Consider the following 22,001-nt stretch of genomic DNA (forward strand, 5'->3'; position numbering starts at 1 on the left):
GGCACAGTGGCTCATGTCTGTAATCCCAGCACTTTGGGAGGCCAAGGTGGGAAGATCACTGGAGGTCAGGAGTTCAAGACCAGCCTGGCCAACATGGTGAAACCACATCTCTAATAAAAGTGCAAAAATTATGGCCAGGCGCAGTGGCTCACACCTGTAATCCCAGCACTTTGGGAAGCCGAGGCAGGCGGATCACCTGAGGTCAGGAGTTCAAGACCAGCCTGGCCAACATGGTGAAACCCCCGTCTCTACTAAAAATACAAAAAAATTAGCCGGGCATGGTGGCGAGCGCCTGTAATCCCAGCTGCTCAGGAGGCTGAGGCAAGAGAATTGCTTGAGGCCAAGACAGGAGGATTGCTTGAGTTCAGGAGTGTGAGACCAGCCTGGGTAACATGGCAAGACCCCATCTCTACAACAAATTAAAAAATAAAAAATTAGCCAGCCATGGTGGCACAGTCCTATAGTCTTAGCAACTTGGGAGGCTGAGGTAGGAGGATCACTTGAGCCTGGGAGGCCAAGACTGCAGTAAGCTGGGATCCCGCAACTGCACTCCAGCCTGGGCAACAAAGCGAGACCCCACCTCCAAAACAAAAAATAGGGCGGAGGGCGGTGTTCCAAGTGAAGGCACCAGACTGCTGATGGCCAGAAGGAAAAGGAGTGAGTCTTTGGTGGTTTGGGATGTTGCTGAAAATTTAGTGGATAAGCTGAGAAAATTTCATTCTCACAAAGAAACAATGCTACCATTATAAGTAAGCTAAAAGTGATTGCCTCAAAGTTAAATTACCTGGTCTCTCTTTTTTTTTTTTTTTTTTTTTGAGACAGAGTCACGCTCTGGGGCCCAGGCTGGAGTGCAGTAGCGCAATCTCTGCTCGCTGCAAACTCCACCTCCAGGGTTCAAATGATTCTCCTGTCTCAGCCTCCTGAGTAGCTGAGATTACAAGTGCACACCACCATATCTGGCTAATTTGTTGTTGTTGTTGTTGTTTGTTTTGTTTGTTTTTCTGAGACCGAGTCTCACTCTGTTACCCAGGCTGGAGTGCAGTGGCCGCGATCTCAGCTCACCGCAACCTTCACCTCCCAGGTTCAAGCAATTCTCCTGCCTCAGCCTCCTGAGTAGCTGGGATTACAGGCAGGTGCCACCATGCCCGGCTAAGTTTTGTATTTTTAGTAGCAACAGGGTTTCACCATGTTGGCCAGGCTGGTCTTGAACTCCTGACCTCAGGTGATCCGCCCACCTCAGCCTCCCAGAGTGCTGGGATTACAGGCATGAGCCATCGCACCAGGCACATCATCTTTGTTTTATCTTGTCGCTACATTAAAGAAACTGAACTTTTCAAAAGTTTAAAAAAAAAAAAAGTTCTGGGCTTGGCGCGGTGTCCTAGCACTTTGGGAAGCTGATGCAGGAGGATCACTTGAGGTCAGGAGTTTAAAACCAGCCTGGCCAACATGGTGAAACCCTATCTCTACTAAAAATACAAAACATTAGTGGGGCATGGTGGTGGGCGCCTGTAATCCCAGCTACTCGGGAGGCTGAGGCAGGAGAATCGCTTGAACTGGGAGGTGGATGTTGCAGTGAGCTGAGACCCCGCCTGGGTGACAGAGCAAGACTCCGTCTCAAAAAAAAAAAAAGTTCTCCATCATTGCCATTGTCATTGTGATTTTAGGTAGGGAGTCATAACCACTGCCCACTCACATCCAGCCAGCACATCGCAGTTTCCGAAGTACCAAACACATTCCACTCCACCTCCCTTCTGCAGGAAAGGGTCCTGAAGCTCTCTAAGATGGCTTTGACATGGGTCCACAAATTCTTTGACATTCCTTTCTTCAAGAGGTGGAGCCTAATTCCCCTCCCTTTGAGTGTGGACTGAACTTAGTGACTCATTTCTAATGAATAGAACAAAGCAGAAGCAACAGTGTAAGGCTTCCAAGACCGCGTCATAAGAGGCACTGTTTGTGGCTTCCTCCTTGCTCTCTCTTCTGTCTCACTGTGGGGAAAGCCAACTACCATATCATGAGAAAACTCAAGCAGCAGCTCTAGGGTTAGCCCTACATGGTGAGGAACTGAGACCTCCTACCCACAGCCATGTGCATGAGCAGTATTAGAATGGATCCTCCAGCCCCAGTCAAGCCTTCAGATGACTGCAGCCCTAGCCGACAACTTGACTGCAACCTCATGAGCGACCCTGAGACAAGAACAGCCCAGCTTAGCCCCTCTCAAATTTCTGACCCACAGAACCTAAGAGATAATGAATATTTGTCATTTTAAGCTGCAAATTTTGGGTAATTTGTCACACAACAATAGATAACCAATACACTGTCTTTGGCCCATGTGGTAAAGGTCTGTTCTTCTCCAGGGAAAAGTGCCCTAGTCCTTGGTCTGGTCCATCTTGGGACTGCAGGGGCCACCCCAGGACCCAAAGGCCAAGGCACAGACCACATACACTGGGCCAGGCTGCCTGTGTGCTCACAGGCTGTTTATTTATCCAAGAGTAAGGAGGAGAGAGAGAGGATGAAGAGAAAAACCAGACTCCCCACGGTGGCAGGGCTGAGGGGAAAAACAAACAGAAAATCTCCTCTTCTTTCTCTTTTGCTGACCCCAGGGTACTCCAGCTTCAGATGGGACCTCTGGGGATGGCTTAGGGGCCTCGAGGAGGCCTGGCAGCTCAGCTGTTGGCTGGGGTCAGGATCCGCACAGGGGCAGGTCCCAGACTCGGAATGGCTTCTGTGTACACAAAATATCTCTCTGCAAAAGGCACTGGTGGAGGGGGGCAGCAGGAAGGCCACCCCATCACAGGCAGAGTCCACTCTGTCCTGCGTCTGGGTCCTGGGCCCCAAGACCAATCCAGTCTCCCTCAGGGGTGGGGTCTCGGAGGCCCTTGTTCCTCTCCTCTCCCTTCCCTCAGCCCAGGGGTGAGCAGGCAGTCGGTGGAGGCCCAGCTCAGGCCATGTCATGGACACCCCTCTTCAGGGCTAGTGCATCCGGCGACTTCTAGGCCAACAGCCCGAGGCGGGTGACTTTGGCCGACAGGAAGGAGTGGATGATGAAGACTATGGTTTTGGGACACGAGTGCAGGTCCAGCTGCTGGAGGGTGGATGGAGAGAAGAGTCAGGGCCCTGGCCAGCCTGGCCTCCGAGAGTGCACACCCCCTCCTCCCCAGGGTGCAGAGGCAGCCCCTCACTCACGATCTCGCCTTCAGCACCTCCAAAATCCAGGAAAAGGAGACTGGCACCGTCATCTGAAGACATCTGCAGCTTCTCGAAGGGCTGTCGCAGGAGCACAGCTCGGGCTGCACCTGGCTCAGCCGCCCACAGTGTGAAGCCCTTGTCGATGTGCACAGACAGGCTGCAGGGACGCCCATTCCACGTGCAGGCTGCAGGGAGGGCACATAGGTACAGGCACAGCTGGCACCTCAGAGACTACACCCCAACCTCCAACCCCCACCGCAGCTTACAAAGTGGGGCCTGAATGCCTCCAGGGATGGGAGGCTCACTGTTTGTCGTGGCACCAGTACACCCACCCTGCAGAGAGTCATCACCCCCACCCTCAGAGGACCTACACCCACTTCCAGTCCCACTTCCAGCAGCACAAGTAGAAAGGGGGAGCTTAAAATGTGCCATGGACAGGAGGCTCACTGCTGAAAAAGGCATCATCAGATCTACCAAGCACCGCCCTTGGAGACCTGCAGAGTTACCCGGCTAAATTTAAATTTCAGATAAACAATGACTAATTTGGGCATACTTCTGTGAAAAAAGTATTCATTGTTAACCTGAAATTCAAATGAGGCTGGGTGTCCTGTATTTATTTCCTCTGGCAACCCTACCCCAAGTGCCATCTCTCACATCCTCACCAGCAGATTGACAAAACTGGGGCAAGAAAACCCCAGGGAGAAGAGTCTCTGCCTGCTAGGGCACCTGCACATCCAAAACAGAGGGCCCAAACCCAACTTCCTTTTTTTTTTTTTGGAGAAACAGTCTCACTCTGTTACCCAGGCTGGAGTGCAGTGGGCGCAATCTCGGCTCACCACAACCTCCACCTCCCGGGTTCAAGTGATTCTCGTGCCTCAGCTTCCTGCGTAGCTGGGACTACAGGCACCTAGTACCATGCCCGGCTAATTTTTGTATTATTATTATTTTTTTTTTTTTGAGACAGTCTTGCTCTGTCGCCCAGGCTGGAGTGCAGTGGCGCAATCTGGGCCCACTACAACCTCCACCTCCCAGATTCAAACAATTCTGCCTCAGCCTCCCGAGTAGCTAGGACTACAGGCGCCCACCACCATGCCCGGCTAATTTTTGTATTTTTAGTAGAGACAAGGTTTCACCATTTTGGCCAGGCTGGTCTCAAACTGCTGACCTCAAGTGATCCACCCGCCTCAGCCTCCCAAAGTGCTGGGATTACAGGCGTGAGCCACTGCACCTGGCCAATTTTTGTATTATTAGTAGAGACAGGGTTTTGCCATGTTTGCCAGGCTGGTCTCAAACTTCTGACCTCAGGTGATCCACCCACCTTGACCTCCAAACCCCATTTTCTATCCCCTCCTGAAGTGCCCTAAAGAAGGAAGCTTGAATGCCCCTGGGGATAAGAGGCTTATTACCAGAGGGACACTCCCAGATCCTCCCAGCACACCTGTAGACACCTCCTGCACACCCTCGGCGGCCCGGTGACAGCCATCCACAAGCTGGCGGGTCCAGGCAGCCAGCTCCTGCGGTGACTCCACGCTGAACAGGTGAGTGTCCACACCGTGACGCGTGCCCGTGCGCAGGGCAAAAGAGAGCTCTGCATCGTAGAGCACTGAGCCCTTGGAGGGGCCTGAGTGCACCAGTCTGGGGGTTGGGGGCAGAGGGCTGAGCATGAGGCCTCGGGCCGGAGGCAAATAGTTCTGGGCAAAGGGGCCAGTGACCTGGGAAGAAACCCTGTAAATCCTTTACCACCTAACAGGACAGGACTTTCCAGGGGGCACTGATTGACTCAGCAGGAGACATCTCCTGCCACCCTCCCCATCACTCCCTTGGCTCTGGCTATACTGGTGTCGTCACACACACCTAGCACATGCCTGCCTCAGCACCTTTGCATATGCTCTTCCCTCTGCCTATACATGCTTCCCTGATTATCTGCACGGCTCACTCCCTCACTTCCTTCAGATGTTAGTTTAAATGTCACCTCCTCTGAGAAGCCTTCCCTGACCTCCCAGTCCAAAATAGCACCCTTGTCACTCACTAGCCTTACTTTTTAATCATGGTACCAGAAATTATACTTTTTATTATTTGTTTTCGTTGGTTTTTGACTGTCTTTTTCACTAGAATGTCAACTAGGTTAGAAATTTTGATCTTGTGTTCACCACTGTATTCCCAGTAACTAAAACCATGCCTGACCACAGTAGGTGCTCAGTAAACTTTTGTTGCCTAACTTGAATCACTTGATTAGGCAGACAGTCCAGGACCTAGTTATCCCTAGTAGCCAGCAGGCTCCTGACACATGGGCCAGAGCCAGCCTGAGGTAAGGAGACATGGGGGACAAGGACTTCAGACCCCTGCAGCTTGACTCTCACTTGCTGTGTGGCCTTGGTAAGCCAACTGCCCCTCTCTGGGGCAGAGAGTTCTGCCCCATATCCCTCTTTGTTCCTCCCTCCACCCACTCTTTCTCCTATAGCTCAGTTCCCCCCGCCACAGACTGCTGCTGACACCAGCCTTCGACTTTCCAGCCCTGAGCTGCAGACCCTCGAGTCCCCAAGCTTCCTATCCAAGCTCCCTCTCCATCCCACACACACTCTGGACTTAACTCAGCATCTTGCTCCAGCCTCCTCCCTTTCCACCCCCACCCCCAGTCCCACGCTCACCCAGACACAAGCTCCAAACCTCCTGTTCATTCCGGACCCCTCCTTCACCCGCCCCATCTGGCAAGCACGGAGCCCTGTTAATTTTACACCCATGTGGTTTCCAATGCCAATGCTGCCTTTCTTCCCCATCTGCTCCTGCCACCCACCTCCACCTCCCCCAGCCACCATCATCTCTCCTGCATGACTGCAGCACCTCCCCACTTCCATCCTGCACTCTCCACTGCATTCTCCACGTGGCAGCCACAGGGATTCTCTTAAAGCAACCAGAGCACCTCGCTCCCCAGCTTAAACCCTTCAACACTACCAAACTCTTAAGCTAAAGCTAACATTCCTTAATCAGGCAATAGAAGCTCTTCAAGATCAGGCCCTGCCAACTCCCTTCTCTCCATTTCCTGCATGAATTCTGGTTATCACAAACTCATAGCTCCATGAACATGCTATAGCCCTTCATGCCTCTGTACTTTTGACCATGATGTTCTCTCTGCATGGGATGCTCTTTCACCCTTTCTTAAACAGAAAACTTCTACTCATCCATCAAAGTCCAGCTCAAATGTCACCTCCTCCCTGAAGCCTTCCTCTACTACCCCAACAGAGTTAAGTGGCTCCTACAAACCCTGCACTGTAATGGCTGTTCCTGGGTCTGTCTCCCCAGCCAGACAAGGTTCTCTCTGGAGGCAGAAACTGTTGGGGTCAGCTCTGTGCCCTCTGAACCATGCAGCACAAGGCATAAGTGTCAGCGAATGAGTGGCTAATGGGGACCTTATATCCTTTAGTTCCAAGCACCCATTTTACAGATGAGGAAACTGAGGCCCATACAGGGCAGAGACTTGCTTCAGGTCACCTGGGGAATAGCTGAGGGTGGACAGGGTTGGAGTTCCCAGCTTCTGGGGCCCTGCTGGAGCATCTCCTGGCAAGTTCTGGGGGAGACATACTGCCCCTGCCCGTGGGTACCTGGTGGCGATGAGTGGGGCAGTACGGGCTGGCCGGCTCAGGGCCTCGCGGGTCTCGGGGAGAGACAAGTAGAGGAGCAGTTCCTTTTCAGTTAGCAGGGCCAGGGTGGGGGCTGTGCCCCCACTGGGCAGCTGCAGAGAACAAAACAGCAGTGAGGATGGGTGGGGGAAGAGAGGGCAGAGGGCCAGGGCAGGGTGAGGTGGCCAGGGGCACTGGGAACAGGGCCAGCTCCAAAGGAGCGGAAGAGAGGGAGGGATAGGTCCCAGGCCCAGCAGGTACCTGCTCAGTTAGCCAGCCAATCTGCTTGATGTCCTGGCTCCCAGCTGTGCTGGTGGCTGCCAACAGTGCCTGCAGCTCATCCTTGACCCGCGGCGTCAGAGCGTTGACCTGGGCTTGGATGGCAGTCGCCCACGACCTCGCACTAGCCTCATCCTTGGCCCTCAGGAAGAGGGTGTCTTGACCATCTGCCGAGCAGATCTCCAGATACCTGCAGGCACAAATGGGTGGAGACAAGGACCTGACCATTAGGCTGCAGCTGCCCAACCCTGGCCCAAGAAACCCCACCCACCACCAAACCAGGAGAAACCAGGGGGATGTCCGTGAGAGAATCAGGAGCAACCCTCACTGCTGGGCTCCAGCCACAGTTGCTGGGGCCTCATGGGGCATAGGAACAAGCGAGTGTGACATACATACACGTGTTCATATATTTTGTGGGGTTTTTGTTGTTGTTTTTGAAACGGAGCCTCGCTCTGTCACCCAGGCTGCACTGCAATGGCCCAACCTCCGCCTCCCAGGTTCAAGTGATTCTCCTGCCTCAGCCTCCCAAGTAGCTGGGATTACAGGCACACGCCACCACACCCAGATAATTTTTGTATTTTTAATAGAGATGGGGTTTCACCATGTTGGCCAGGATGGTCTCGATCTCCTGACCCCGTGATCCGCCTGCCTCAGCCTCCCAAAGTGCTGGGATTACAGGCATGAGCCACCATGCCTGGCCTTATTTTTTTATTTTTAGTAGAGATGGGGTTTCACCATGTTGGCCAGGCTAGTCTCGAACTCCTGACCTCAAATGATCACCCCGCCTTCGCCCTCCAAAGTGCTGGGATCACAGGCATGAGCCACCGTGCCCAGCCTACACTTATGCAGATACACACAAATATACACACACACTCAAACATGCATGATGGTGTGATAGGGCCTAAATTATTGCTGTGTGGCTATTCCTAATCTTGCCCCTTTCTCCTGGTTTCTAAGGAACATCCTCTTCTGGGCCAGCTCCCAGGTTCTCCTTGTTGCACAGAACCAAACTAATTCACTAATAAGAGCAGGGAAAAAAAAAAAAAAAAAACTAAGCTGGGCATGGTGGCTCACGCCTGTAATCCCAGAACTTCGGGAGACTGAGCCAGGACGATGGCTTGAGCCCAGGAGTTCGAGACCAGCCTGGACAACAAAGTGAGACACTCATCTCTAAAAAAGAAAAAAAAAATTTTTTTTTAATTAGCCAGGCATGGTGACACGTGCCTATAGTCCCAGCTACTTAGAGGCTGAGGCAGGAGAACCACTTGAGCCCAGGAGTTTGAGGCTGCAGTAAGCTATAAGGGTGCCAGTGCACTCCAGCCTAGATGACAGCACAAGACCTCATCTTAAAAAAACAGAAAAACAGACAGGGTGTGATGGCTCACGCCTGTAATCCCAGCACTTTGGGAAGCCAAAGCGGGTGGATCACCTGAGGTAGGGAGTTCAAGACCAGCCTGATCAACATGGAGAAAACCCATCTCTACTAAAAATACAAAATTAGCTGGGTGTGGTGGCACATGCCTGTAATCCCAGCTACTAGGGAGGCTGAGGCAGGAGAATCGCTTGAACCCAGAAAGTGGAGGTTGTAGTGAGCCGAGATCGTGCCATTGCACTCCAGCCTGGGCAACAAAAGCGAAACTCCGTCTCAAAAAAAACAAAACAAAAAACAAAAAAGGCCGGGCGCGGTGGCTCACGCCTGTAATCCTAGCACTTTGGGAGGCCGAGACGGGCGGATCACGAGGTCAGGAGATCGAGACCATCTTGGCTAACACGGTGAAACCCCGTTTCTACTAAAAATACAAAAAATTAGCCGGGCGTGTTGGCGGGCGCCTGTAGTCCCAGCTACTTGGGAGGCTGAGGCAGGAGAATGGCGTGAACCCGGAAGGCGGAGCTTGCAGTGAGCCGAGATCGCGCCACTGCACTCCAACCTGGGAGACACAGCGAGACTCCGTCTCAAAAAAAAAAAAAAAAAAAAACAGAAAAACAAAACAGCAACAAAACTAAAGAGGCTTGAGGCCAGGCATGGTGGCTCACACCTGTAATCCCAGCACTTTGGGAAGCTGAGCCGGGCAGATCACTTGAGGCCAGGAGTTCAAAACCAACCTAGCCAACAGGGCAAAACCCCATCTCCTCTAAAAACACAAAAAATTAGCCAGACGTCATGGCGGGCACCTGTGGTCCCAGCTACTTGGGAGGCTGAGGCACCAGAATCACTTGAACCTGGGAGGCAGAGGTTGCAGTGAGCTGAGATCGCACCACTGCACTCCAGCCTGGGTGACAGAGCGAGATCCCCCATCTCAAAAAGAAATAATAAATTATTGTTTTCTAAACCACTAAATTTTAGGGATGGTTTGTGATACAGCAACAGATAGCCAAAATACTAGCAGAAAAGACTCTTTGGCTTTTGTCTTATTTCTGCCTGGAATATGAACACAATTCTTGGGATGCAGCCACCATCCTGCCTCCACGAAGAAGAAAACCACCCATAATTAAAATGGTAGAGCAGGAAGCTAGAAGCCTAGTTCCTTGATGGCATCCTTGAGCATCTACAGCAGCCTGAATAGCTGACCCCTGGACTTCTTTTTAAACATGTGGGAAAATTAACCCCTTTTATTTAAGTCATTGCTTGTTGGAGTTTCTGTACTTGCAGCCCAGTGCAGTCCTAACACTGAGTAAAAGTTTGAAGCAGTTTTCATTATATTTTGGTTGCCAGGCTGTATCCCTATGACTGGGATACTGCACTGACAGTGGGCCATATGGAACCCCAGTTATATTCAGGTTACCTATGTAGGTACTCAGGCATGTACATGTTAAAACACACATGCACACACATATGTGCATACACATACAAATAACATATAAACAAACACATGTACAAATCTATACTCATATACATGCAAATGCTCTCATATATACATACAAGCACTTGCATTTACATGTCATCTACACGTGCGCACACTTAGAAACATATACACACGTTTCAGGTAATGTCTGGGATCAGGCTGGGAATCTAAGGTTCTATGAGTCTCTAGAAGGACTAATACTGCTTCACCTTCACACTCAGAGAAGGCCCTTCCGGGCCGGGCATGGTGGCTCACCCCTGTAATCCCAGCACTTTGGGAGCCCAAGGTGGGTGGATCTTGAGGTCAGGAGTTTGAGATCAGCCTGGCCAATGTGGTGAAACCCTGTCTCTAGTAAAAATACAGCCGGGCGCGGTGGCTCATGCCTGTAATCCTAGCACTTTGGGAGGCCGAGGCAGGCAGAATGCCTGAGCTCAAGAGTTCAAGACCAGCCTGGGCAACATGGTGAACCCCCATCTCTGCTAAAATACAAAAAAAAAAAAATTAGTCAGGCATGGCGGCGTGCACCTGTAGTCCCAGCTACTCAGGAGGCTGAGGCAGGAGAATTGCCTGAACCTAGGAGGCGGAGGTTGCAGTGAGCTGAGATCGTACCACTGCACTCCATCCAGCCTGGCAACAGAGAAGACTCTGTCGCAAAAATATATATATATACAAAAATTAGTCTATTAAAAATACAGGCGATGGCTCATGCCTGTAATCCTAGCACTTCAGGAGGCCGAGGTGGGCAGATCACCTGAGGTCAGGAGTTCCAAACCAGCCTGACCAACATGGTGAAACCCCATCTCTAATAAAAATACAAAATTAGCTGGGCATGTTGGCAGGTGCCTGTAATCCCAGCTACTCAGAAGTCTGAGGCAGGAGAATCGCTTGAACCCGGGAGAAGGGGACCGCAGTGAGCCAAGATTACACCACTGCACTCCAGCCTGGGCAACAGAGCGATACTCCATCTCAAAAACAAAAACAAAGGCTCTTTTTTAGAGCATCAGCAAGTGACCTGTGAATCACCAGTTCTTGCCTCATGGGGGCAGGCAAGAGGTGTGGCATCGAGTGAGACCAAGAGATTTGGATGCTGGACGTTAACCAGCCCTCCCAGCCAATGTTGGGCATTTGCTTGGCATTGAACCTAGGCTGTCACTAGGACCCACAGCCCAAGCTTGTAATGCATATACCAGTTAAGCATCACCTCCAACAATGCATATCCCACTTGACCAAATATGCTCCATTTAGCCACCACCATCACTCAGGCATCTTGCACCTTCCAAAGCAGAAAGGACTACCAGGATTGAGGCAAGTGCCACCCTTTCTGGTTGTGTGATCTCAAGTAGGTTACTTCCCCTCTCTGTCCTCATCTATAAAATGGAGGTGAGCCGGGAACGATGGCTCATGCCTGTAATCTCAGCACTTTGGGAGGCCGAGGCAGGCAAATCACCTGAGGTCAGCAGTGCGAAACCAGCGTGGCCAACATGGTGGAACCCCATCTCTACAAAAAATACAAAAGTTAGGCAGGGCACAGTAGCTCACACCTATAATCCCAGCACTTTGGGAGGCTGAGGCGGGGGAATCACCTGAGGTCAGGAGTTCGTGACCAGCCTGACCAACATGGAGAACCCCGTCTCTACTAAAAATACAAATAATTAGCCAGGCGTGGTGGCAGGCGCCCGTAATCCCAGCTACTTGGGAGGCTGAGGGAGGAGAATTGCTTGAACCTGGAAGGCAGAGGTTTCAGTGAGCCAAGATCATGCCATTGCACTCCAACTTGGGCAACAGAGTGAGACTCTGTCAAAAAAAAAAAAAAAAAAAGTCCGCCAGGTGTGGTGGTGGGCGCCTGTAGTCCCAGCTACTTAGGAGGCTAAGGCAGGAGAATCACCTGAACCCAGGAGGCAGAAATTGCAGTGAGCCAAGATCTTTGCACCACTGCACTCCAGCCTGGGCGACAGAGCAAAACTCTGGCTCAAAAATAATAATAAAATAAAATAAAATGGAGGTGAAATAATAGGACTTTGCCCATTGGGCCTCTGTGAGAGCTAAATAATATTGCACAGGGAAAGCACTCAACACAGTGCTGGGTACACAGTAAACACTCAGTAAATGTTAGGTGGTATCAGTATTATCAATGAACTGTTAAAGGCTGCTCAGATGTGAAGGATGTAACCTTCCATGGCCCTGATAAAAAGGTTACCAGACATCTCAGAGCTCCAGCAGAGTGGGAAGAGACGAGAGGATCAGTGAGTCCAACAACCTCATCTCACAATGGAGAATCTAAAGGTCAGTGAGGAAAAGGGCCTAGTTCAAAGAGGACCAGGACTGGAACGCAGGGTTCTTCCCCAGACCAAGTTCATCCCCAGATGTGAGCTGCCCAGAGGAAGAAGTGAGAAGCAAAGCACACCATCATCTCCATGGCTTCACTCAGGCTTCCAGTCAATCTATTTTTTAAGCACCTACTATGTCCTGGCATTGTGCTGGTCATTCGTACAACACAGAGGTGTCTTTCCGTTGGTCCCACCACCTGACGCCAGGGCATCTGTCCATCTGAGTTGCCCCCAACCCCAGCCTTACCTGGGCTCTGGGTCATTGGGGGTGCACCTCTTCGAGACATATGCCATCTTCAAGGACACGTGTTTGGCCTCGCTGAGGTTCCGGGGTGTGGGGCCAGGGGAGGAAGGCTGCCGCTGAAGGGGTGAGGCAGGAGGTGAGTCCCAGCCGACCGAGGTCCCACCAGTAGAGTTCTTGAAATACGGTGAGACGTCCTTCATATACTTGACTGATTGGGAGAGACATCAGCAGTCACCACTGTGACATGGGCTCCCAGCACATATCACAATTGTCACTAATTTATTAAGAGTTTAATTTACGTGTCACTATTAGACCCTTAGTAAGCAAGAGTCCAGTAGTGATATTAACAAATTCTTCTAAGTTAAAGTCTCTGACAGGGCAGTGGAGCAGAAAATACTGTATCCCTTCTCTCTATCCCTATATAGAGATAGGGCCCGCCTATATCCCTTCTCTCATTTTCCCCATGGTTAATAGACATACAGCCACCTGGAAGAAAGACTCTATTTCCCAGCCTCCTTTGCAGTGAGGTGTGGCCATGTGACTTTTTTTTTTTTTTTTGAGACAGTTTCTCTCTGTCACCCAGACTAGAGTGCCATGGTGTGATCACAGCTCGCTACAGCCTCAATCTCCCAGATCAATCAATCCTCCCACCTCAGCTCCCCAAGTAGCTGGGTCTACAGGTACGCACTACCACACCCAGCTATTAATTTTTTGTAGAGATGGGGTCACGCCATGTTGCTGGTCTTGAACTCCTAGACAGTGTATACAAGAAGGTGGTTACAAGACTTTCCCAGGCTGGGCATGTTGGCTCATGCCTGTAATCCTAGCACTTTGGGAGGCCAAGGCGGGCAGATCATTTGAGGTCAAAAGTTTGAAACCAGCCTGACCAACATGGTGAAACCCCGTCTCTACTGAAAATACAAAAGCTAGCCGGGCGTGGTGGCTCGCACCTGTAATCCCAGCAACTGGGGAGGCTGAGGCAGGAGAATCACTTGAACCCGGGAGGAGGAGGTTGCAGTGAGCCAAGATTGTGCCACTGTACTCCAGCCTGGGTGACAGAACAAGATTCTGTCTCAAAAAAAAAAAAAAAAAAAAAAAAAAAAGACTCCCAGGCTGGGCATGGTGGCTCACGCCTGTAATTCCAGCACTTTGGGAGGCCAAGGCAGTGTGGATCACTTGATGTCAGGAGTTCAAGACCACCCTGGCCAACAAGGTGAAACCCTGTCTCTACTAATAATACAAAAGTTAGCTGGGCAGGGTGGTGCATGCCTGTAATCCCAGCTACTCGAGAGGCTGAGGCATGAGAATCACTTGAACATGGGAAGCAAAGGTTGCAATGAGCCAAGATTGCGCACTCCAGCCTGGATGATGAAGTGGGACTGCCTCAAAAAAAAAAAATGATGACTTTCCCAAGACCTTGTCTCTCTTCTCCCAACGAGGATATACCCTCTGTGGGTGCCTGATGCCTGCTAGCCCGTGGGCAGCCTCTCTTCCTCTGCTCTCAACCACACCTGCTCCCAGGGCCATCTGGCTTGCTAGCTATCTGACGTCTGCAGTCAAAGCCCAGCCAACGTGCCCTGTGAGTGGACAGCCCAGGAAGGAGTTAGGAAGTAATTCTTAGCCCACCTCCCTGGAAGAACCAGATAAGAAGCTATTTCTGTCGCAGGAGATGCCTCTGAGGCTCAGATAGGATTCAAAGCAAATGGAGGCAAATAAGAGGGAGTTACAAACCCTATTGGGGTTGGGATAGAAGCAATGTTGAAAGAAACCAGGGTCAGGTTTTTTTGGGAGAAGCAAGCCTGGGTCTGACTTTTGGGGACTAGGACTCAAATGACTTATCATCACTGTAGCAACGACTTACCCCAGGACTGACTATTGGATTATGTCTCAAAGGGCAGCAGAAGTGGGACATATCACAGCCTACTTGACAGCCAAAAACCATCTCCCCTCTTTTTCCTTTGCTAAGAGAACCCTGAGCCCTAGAGGCTCAGCTTCTCCCCAGCTTAGAGGGAGAATCTTGATTGGTCAAATCAAATCATGATCATTCCATCCTTTTTGCTTGATTGGTTTAGAAAGGGGCAAATGATACAGTTCTGGCCAATGAGATGTGAGGGAAAAAAAACTGCCTTCCTTTTTTCCTCCTTTAGCCTTTCAAAGTTGCTGGGAGGGAGCTTGTTCCTAGCGCAACGACAGCCACTTTTTTTTTTTCTTTTCTTTTTTTTGTGACAGAGTCTCACTCTGTCGCCCAGGCTGGAGTACAATGGTGCAGTATTGGCTCACTGCAACCTCTGCCTCCCGGGTTCAAGCGAATCTCCTGCCTCAGCCTCCCAAGTAGCTGGGATTACAGGTGCGTACCACCACACCCAGCTAATTTTTGTATTTTTAGTAGAGATGGGGTTTCGCCATGCTGGCCAGGCTGGTCTTGAATTCCTGACCTCAGGTGCTCCGCCGGCCTCAGCCTCCAAAAGTGCTGGGATTACAGGCGTGAACCACTGTGCCCAGCCTACTTTTTGACCACAAAGTTTGGGATCCACACATTGAGGATGGTGAAGCAGAAAGATGGAGAGACCTGAGTTTTCGATGATACCATGAGCCCATAAATTAATCTTCCCTGGAGCCATGCTGTCTCAAGATGTTCGGGAGGATAACACATTTTCTTTGATGTTTAAACCTCATTGAATTGGATTCCTGTTACTTGCAGTCAAAAGCATCCTGACAAATACAGCCCCCAATGGTGCAACTGCTACATCTCCTTGCTACAAGTGGCCACGTCCTGCTCAAAGCCCTGCTCTGCCTCCCCTGCACCCTTTGCCTAACTTCAATGCCCTCTAGGACGTGGGCCCTGCCCACAGGTCCTGTCTTCCTCCCTGGCTTCACTTCTTGCCATATCCCTAATCTCACCCTCTGGTCCAATCACACTAACTACTCAGAGGCTGTATGAGCTTCCAAACTTCCACACTATTGAAAATGCAGTTCCTGGCCTTGTGTGGTGGCTCATGTCTGTAATCCCAGCACTTTGGTAGGCCACAGTGGGTGGATCGCTTGAGCTCAGGAGTTTGAGACGAGCCTGGCCAACATGGCGAAACCCTGTCTTTACTAAAAATACAGAAAAAAATTAGCTGGGCGTGGTCGTGGGCACCTGTAATCCCAGCTACTTGGGAGGCTGAGGCAGGAGAATTGCTTGAACCCGGGAGGCGGAGGTTCCAGTGAGCCAAGATCGCGCCACTGCACTCCAGCCTGAGGGACAGAGCAAGACCCCGTCTCAAAAAAAAAAAGAAAAAGAAAGTAAAATTTAAAAAAAAATTAGCCAGGTGTGGTGACACATGCCTGTGATTCCAGCTAATCAAGAGGCTGAGGCAGGAGGATCGCTTGAACCCAGCAAGCAGAGGCTGCAGCAAGCCATGATTACGCCATTGCACTCCAGTCTGGGTAACAGAGTGATACCCTGTCTCAAAAAAAAAAAAAAGAGAAAGAAAGAAAATGCAATTCCCTCTGGAGTCAGATGCTCTTGGATTTGAATTCCAGCTCCAGCACTGTCTAACTGTGTAACCATGGACAAGGTCATTTACCTCTCTGGGCCTCAATCTGCTAGTCAATAAAAGATGAATAGGGCTGGGCACAGTGGCTGACGCCTGTAATCCCAGCACTTTGGGAGGCTGAGGCGGGAGGATCACCTGAAGCTGGGAGTTCAAGACCACCTGGCCAACATGGCGAAACCCCGTCTCTACTAAAAATACAAAAATTAGCCAGGCCATGGTAGTGCGCACCTGTAATCCCAGCTACTCAGGAGGCTGAGGCAGGAGAATTGCTTGAACCCAGGAGGCAGAGGCTGCAGTGAGCCAAGATTGTGCCATTGCACTCCAGCCTGGGCAACAAGAGTGAAACTCCATCTCAAAAAAATAATAATAAAAATAAAAAATAATAAAATAATAAAAATAAAAGATTAATAACTACAGCCAGACATGGTGGCAGACGCCTGTAATCCCAGCACTTTGGGAGCCCGAGGCAGGTAGACTGCTTGAGCCCAGGAGTTCAAGACCAGGTTGGGCAACATAGCAAAACCTTGTCTCTACCAAAAACACAAAACATTAGCCAGGCATGGTAGTGTGCGCCTGTAGTCCCAGCTACTCAGGAGGCTGAGATGGGAGGATTGCTTGAGCCCAGGAGGCAGAGGTTGCAGTAAGCCAAGATTATGCCACTGCACTCTAGCCTGGGCGACAGAGCAAGACCCTGTCTCCAAAAAAAAAAAAAAAAAAGTCTGCCTCAGAGAGATGTCAGGATTAAATAAAATGTTGTAAGGCATGTGGTGAGTATTAAGGACTCAAGAAGCAGGTGTTTCTCACTTATCAGCCTTTCTTGCCCACGCTTCCTAGGTCTCCGATTCTGTGTGTTAGGGTTGTCTCCTCCACAAAACTGGGAACTCCTAAAAGAAATTGCCGGGCACAGTGCCTCACGCCTGTAATCCCAGCACTTGGGAGGCCGAGGCGGGTGGATCACGAGGTCAGGAGATCGAGACCATCTTGGCCAACGTGGTGAAACCTCGTCTCTACTAAAAATACAAAAATTAGCCGGGCATGGTGGCGTGCACCTATAGTCCCAGCTACTCAGGAGGCTGAGGCAGGAGAATCGCTTGAACCCAGGAGGTGGAAGTTGCAGTGAGCTGAGATCGTGCCATTGCACTCCAGCCTGGGCGACAGAGCAAGACTCTGTCTCAAAAAAAAAAAAAAAAAGAAAAGAAAAAGAAAGAAACTGGGCTTGCTCTTCAAACCCAGAGTTGGCTGGGCAGTAGCTCACGCCTGTAGTCCCAGCAGTTGGGGAGGCTGAGGCAGGCAGATCGCTTGAGCCTAGGAGTTTGAGAGCAGCCTGGGCAACATGGCAAAACCCTGTCTCTACCAAAAATACAAAAAACTAGCTGGGCATGGTGGTGTGCATCTGTAGTCCTAGGTACTTGGGAGGGTGAGATGGGAGGCTAAGGTGGGAGGCTTGCTTGAGCCCAGAAGGTTGAGGCTATAGTCAGCCTGGATAACAGAGCAAGACCCATTTCAAACAAACCAACCAACCCAGTATCAGTGTTCTGTGAATGGAAAAATGAATGCCAGGGCAGGACAGGCTCATTTAGCAGGAGGGAAGAGGTGCCATAGCCCAGGAGACAGGCCCAGCTCAGAGGTCACCTCAGAAGAGGTGATCAGATGCTCAGTCTGGATCCATCACACCCATCACCTCCGCAGTCCCCTACGCCTCACTCCCCTGTGATTGTCTGTGTAGGGTCTGTGTCCCCAACTAAGCTGAGAGCACTTTGAGGGCAGGGACCTGGTCTGACTCTTCTCTGTGTCCCCAGAATCCAGCAGAGATCTCATACGCTACGTGCTCAGCAAATGAACATTTGTCAACTTTGAAGCCAGAGAAACTGCCAGATCCCCTGCTCACCCAGCCATCCCAGATCTGGGTCCCCCTCCTTTCCCACAGGAACATGCTATAAATGGACAGCATACCAGCTGATGCCAGAATCAGGGCTTGCATTTCACAAACCAAGTGGCCTGTCCCAGAGTGGGGGTGGGGTCCTGGGGGCCCCGGAGTGTGGCCATAAATAGCCCAACTCTGAGGCCTCCTCCCCTCTCTGATTTCTGCCTGAGTCACCCGACAAGGCAGGGTGGGGCTGCCAAAGCCTATGGCCTAGAGAGCTGAGGGCACGACCACAGCCCTGTGGCCAGCATTCTCGAGACTCCAAAGATAGGCCCGGCCAGTGCCCCCACCCTCCCCAGCCAAGCCCCGGCCTGGGAGCCTGATAAGCAGTGACACATGGGCCCTTCCTCCTCAGGGAAGCTGAGGCACCTATAAACAGAGGCCCCAATTTCCAGGGAGCTCCAGCTCTGCCAAGGAGGGAAGCCAGGATCTGGCTCTGGCCCCAAAGAGCCAGGAATAGATTCCACTGGAAACACATGGAAGAGAAACAGGGCAGGATCACTCATCAGGCCCAGTATAAGTGGACTGGGGGTCACATATGCGTTGCTGAGAGAAGGGAACACATCTGTTTGGGCAACAGGATCTCCAGTACTTATCCCAGTGCTTAATAAATGTCTGTGACTGAATGTCCTGGCTGAAGGGAAGCCTGTCCTCTAAGCTCAAGCTGTTCCTTGTCTGTTCAGTGGGTGGTCATTTACTTACCGCTGCTTGAAATTAGATGATAGAGCCATTTGTTTACTAGCCCATGGCCTTTCTCCCCTAACCAGAATGTCAGTTCCCGGAGAGCAGGGGCTGCCCTGTTTTCCAGTTCACTAGGGTATCCTCACCATCAAGAATAGTACCTGACGGCCGGGCGCGGTGGCTCACACCTGTATTCCCAACACTTTGGGAGGCCGAGGCGAGTGGATCACCTGAGGTCGGGAGTTGGAGACCAGCCTGACCAACATGGTGAAACCCTGTCTCTACTAAAAATACAAAATTAGCTGGATGTGGTTGCGCATGCCTGTAATCCCAACTACTTGGGAGGCTGAGGCAGGAGAGTGGCTTGAACGTGGGAGGCAGAGGTTGCAGTGAGCCAAGATTGTACCATTGCACTCCAGCCTGGGCAACAAGAGTGAAACGCCATCTCAAAAAAAAAAAAGAAAGAAAGAAAAAAAAAGAAAATAGTACCTGACATATACCAAGTAAGCAGTAAAAGAAATCTGGGCCAGGCACAGTGGCTCACACCTGTAATCTCAGGACTTTGGAAGCCTTAGGTGGGAGGATTGCTTGAGCCCAGGAGTTTGAAACCAGCCTGGGTGACATAGGGAGACCCTGTCTTGAAAAAATTAAAAAAAAAAAATTTCGAGACAGGGACTCACTCTCACCCAGGCTGGAGTGCGGTGGTATGATCACAGCTCACTGCAGTCTTGACCTCCTAGGCTTAAGCGATCCTCCCACCTCAGCCTTCCGAGTAGCTGGGATCAGAGGCTCATGTTATTATGCCTGGCTAATTTTTTTATTTTTTGTAGAGATGGGGTTTTGTCATGTTGCCCAGGTTAGTCTCAAATTCCTGGGCTCAAGCAACCCACCCATCTCAACCTCCAATGTGCTGGGATTACAGGTATGAGCCACCGTGCCTGGCCTACAAAAAATTTTTAAAAACTAGGCCGGGCACAGTGGCTCGTGCCTGTAATCCCAGCATTTTGGGGGGCCGACGCGGGCAGATCACAAGGTCAGGAGATTAAGACCATCCTGACTAACACGGTGAAACCCCGTCTCTACTAAAACTACAACAAATTAGCCAGAAGTGGTGGCACGCACCTGTAGTCCCAGCCACTCGGGAGGCTGAGGCAGGAGAATCGCTTGAACCCAGGAAGCAGAGGTTGCAGTGAGCCGAGATCACGCCACTGCACTCCAGCCTAGGTGACAGAGCGAGACTCCATCTCAAAAAAAAAAAATTAGCCGGGCATGGTAGAGCACACCTGTAGCCCCAGCTACTCAGGAGGCTGAGATGGGAGGATCACTTGAGCCAGGGAGGTCAAGGCTGCTATGATCATGCAACTACACTCCGGCCTGGGTGACAGAACAAGACCCTGTATCTATAAATAAGTACATAAGTAAATAAAAGAAAAAAATGTGTTAGATGAATAAACACTGAAAGCCCTGGGGCTTCTCAGTGTGGAGCAAAAACATTGAAAGTGGGTCTGGGGCCGGGCATGGTGGCTCACGCCTATAATTCCAGCACTGTGGGAGGCCGAGGCAGGGGGATCTTTTGAGCCCAGGAGTTCAAGACCAGCCTGGGCAACATAGCGAAACCCCATCTCTACTAAATATACAAAAAATTAGCCAGGTGTGGTAGTGTGCAGCTATAGTCCTACCTACTAGGGAGGCTGAGATGGGAGGATTACTTGAGCCTGGAAGGCAGAGGTTGCAGTGAGCCATGATTGTGCCACAGCACTCCAGCCTGGGCCACACAGTGAGAACCTGTCTAAAACAAAAAGGAAAGAAAGAAAGTGGGCCCTGGAGTGAGGCAGGCTTGTAATAACGTCCTTGCTCTGTGACCTTGGACAAGTGACTTGACCTCTGCGAGCCTCTGTTTCCTTATTTTAAAAATGGAAGGGCCGGGCACACTGGCTCCCGCCTATAATCCCAGTGCTTCACGAGGTCGAGGCGGGCAGATCACCTGAGGTCAGAAGTTCGAGACCAGCCTGGCCAACATGGTGAAACCCTATCTCCACTAAAAATACAAAAAAAAATTAGCCAGGCATGGTGGTACATGCCTATAATCCCAGCTACTTGGGAGGCTGAGGCAGGAGAATCGCTTGAATCAGGGAGACAGAGGTTGCAGTGAGCCAAGATCGTACCATGGCACTCCAGCCTGCATGACAGAGCAAGACTCCGTCTCAATCAATCAATCAATAAAACATTAAAAAAAATAAAAGTAAAAATAGAAGTAAAATATATCTACTTTAAAGGGTATTAAAAGATTCAGCTGGGCCAGGCGCAGTGACTCACGCCTGTAATCCCAGCAGTTTGGGAGGCCGAGGTGGGCAGATCACCTGAGGGCAGGAGTTCAAGACCAGCCTGGCCAACATGGTGAAACCCTGTCTCTACTAAAAATACAAAAAAATTAGCCAGGTGTGGTGGCACACACCTGTAATCCCAGCTACTTGGGAGGCTGAGGCAGGAGAATTGCTTGAACTCAGGAGGCAGAGGTTGCAGTGAGCCAGGATCGCCCCACTGCACTCCAGCCAGGGTGACAGAGCGAGACTCCGTCACAAAAAAAAAAAAAAAAAGATTCAGCTGCAGGTTGGGCACAGTGGCTCATGCCTGTAATCCCAGCACTTTGGGTGGCCGAGGCGGGCGGATCACTTGAGGTCAGGAGTTCGAGACCAGCCTGGCCAACATGATGAAACCTCGTCTCTCCTAAAAATACAAAAATTAGTCAGGCATGGTGGCAGACACCTGTAATCCCAACTACTTGGGAGGCTGAGGCAGGAGAATCACTTGAACCCGGGAGGCAATGAGGTTGCAGTGAGCCAAGATCGTGACATTGCACTCCAGCCTGGGTGACAGACATCTCAAACAAACAAACAAAAACAAAAAAAAAGATTCGTCTGGGCTCAGTGGCTCACACCTGTGAGCACTTTGGGAGTCCAAGGCAGGACGATCGCTTGAGCCCAGGAGTTTAAGAGCAGCCTGGCCAACATGGCAAAACTCCGTCTCTACCAAAAATACACAAAATTAGCCAGGTGTGGTGGTGCACACCTATAATCCCAGCTACTCAGGAGGCTGAGGTGGGAGGATCACTTGAGCCCAGGAGGTTGAGGCTAAAGTGAGCTGTGATTGTGCCACTGTACTCTAGCCTGGGTGACAGAGAGAAACCCTGTCTCAAAAAAAAAAAAAAAAAAGCCAATTTAAAAATAAATAAATAAGTGAAAGATTCAATACCTGTAAAGCACCTTCTCCTGCCTGGCATAGAACAGGGCTGTCTGGAGACAGCAGTGTGGTTATGATTTCTGCTGCTGTTCCTAGTGTGACAGTATAAGGGGATAGGCAT

The 22,001-nt window shown here is 50.8% G+C and overlaps 1 protein-coding gene across 4 annotated transcripts in view; it reads right to left on the minus strand.

Moving 5' to 3' along the window:
• Positions 1-2,440: 2,440 nt before the first annotated feature.
• The window catches only part of SNTA1 (syntrophin alpha 1), a 36,101-nt gene continuing 16,540 nt past the window's right edge, over positions 2,441-22,001 (minus strand). The window contains exons 3-8 of one of the 4 annotated variants that reach the window (XM_003316860.4): positions 12,500-12,704; positions 7,065-7,272; positions 6,786-6,916; positions 4,625-4,821; positions 3,184-3,371; positions 2,441-3,082 (exon numbers count right to left, since the gene is read on the minus strand). In XM_003316860.4, coding sequence (XP_003316908.2) covers positions 2,990-3,082; positions 3,184-3,371; positions 4,625-4,821; positions 6,786-6,916; positions 7,065-7,272; positions 12,500-12,704 — 1,022 coding nt within the window. In that variant the 3' untranslated portion in view covers positions 2,441-2,989. Of the gene's footprint in view, positions 3,083-3,183; positions 3,372-4,592; positions 4,822-6,785; positions 6,917-7,064; positions 7,273-12,499; positions 12,705-22,001 lie in introns of all 4 variants that reach the window. The other 3 variants (XM_009437059.3, XM_009437061.3, XM_009437062.3) reach the window with 3 other exon arrangements.

Source organism: Pan troglodytes, chromosome 21 (genome assembly GCF_028858775.2).
Source record: "Pan troglodytes isolate AG18354 chromosome 21, NHGRI_mPanTro3-v2.0_pri, whole genome shotgun sequence".
In the NCBI taxonomy this organism is placed as follows: Eukaryota; Metazoa; Chordata; class Mammalia; order Primates; family Hominidae; genus Pan; species Pan troglodytes.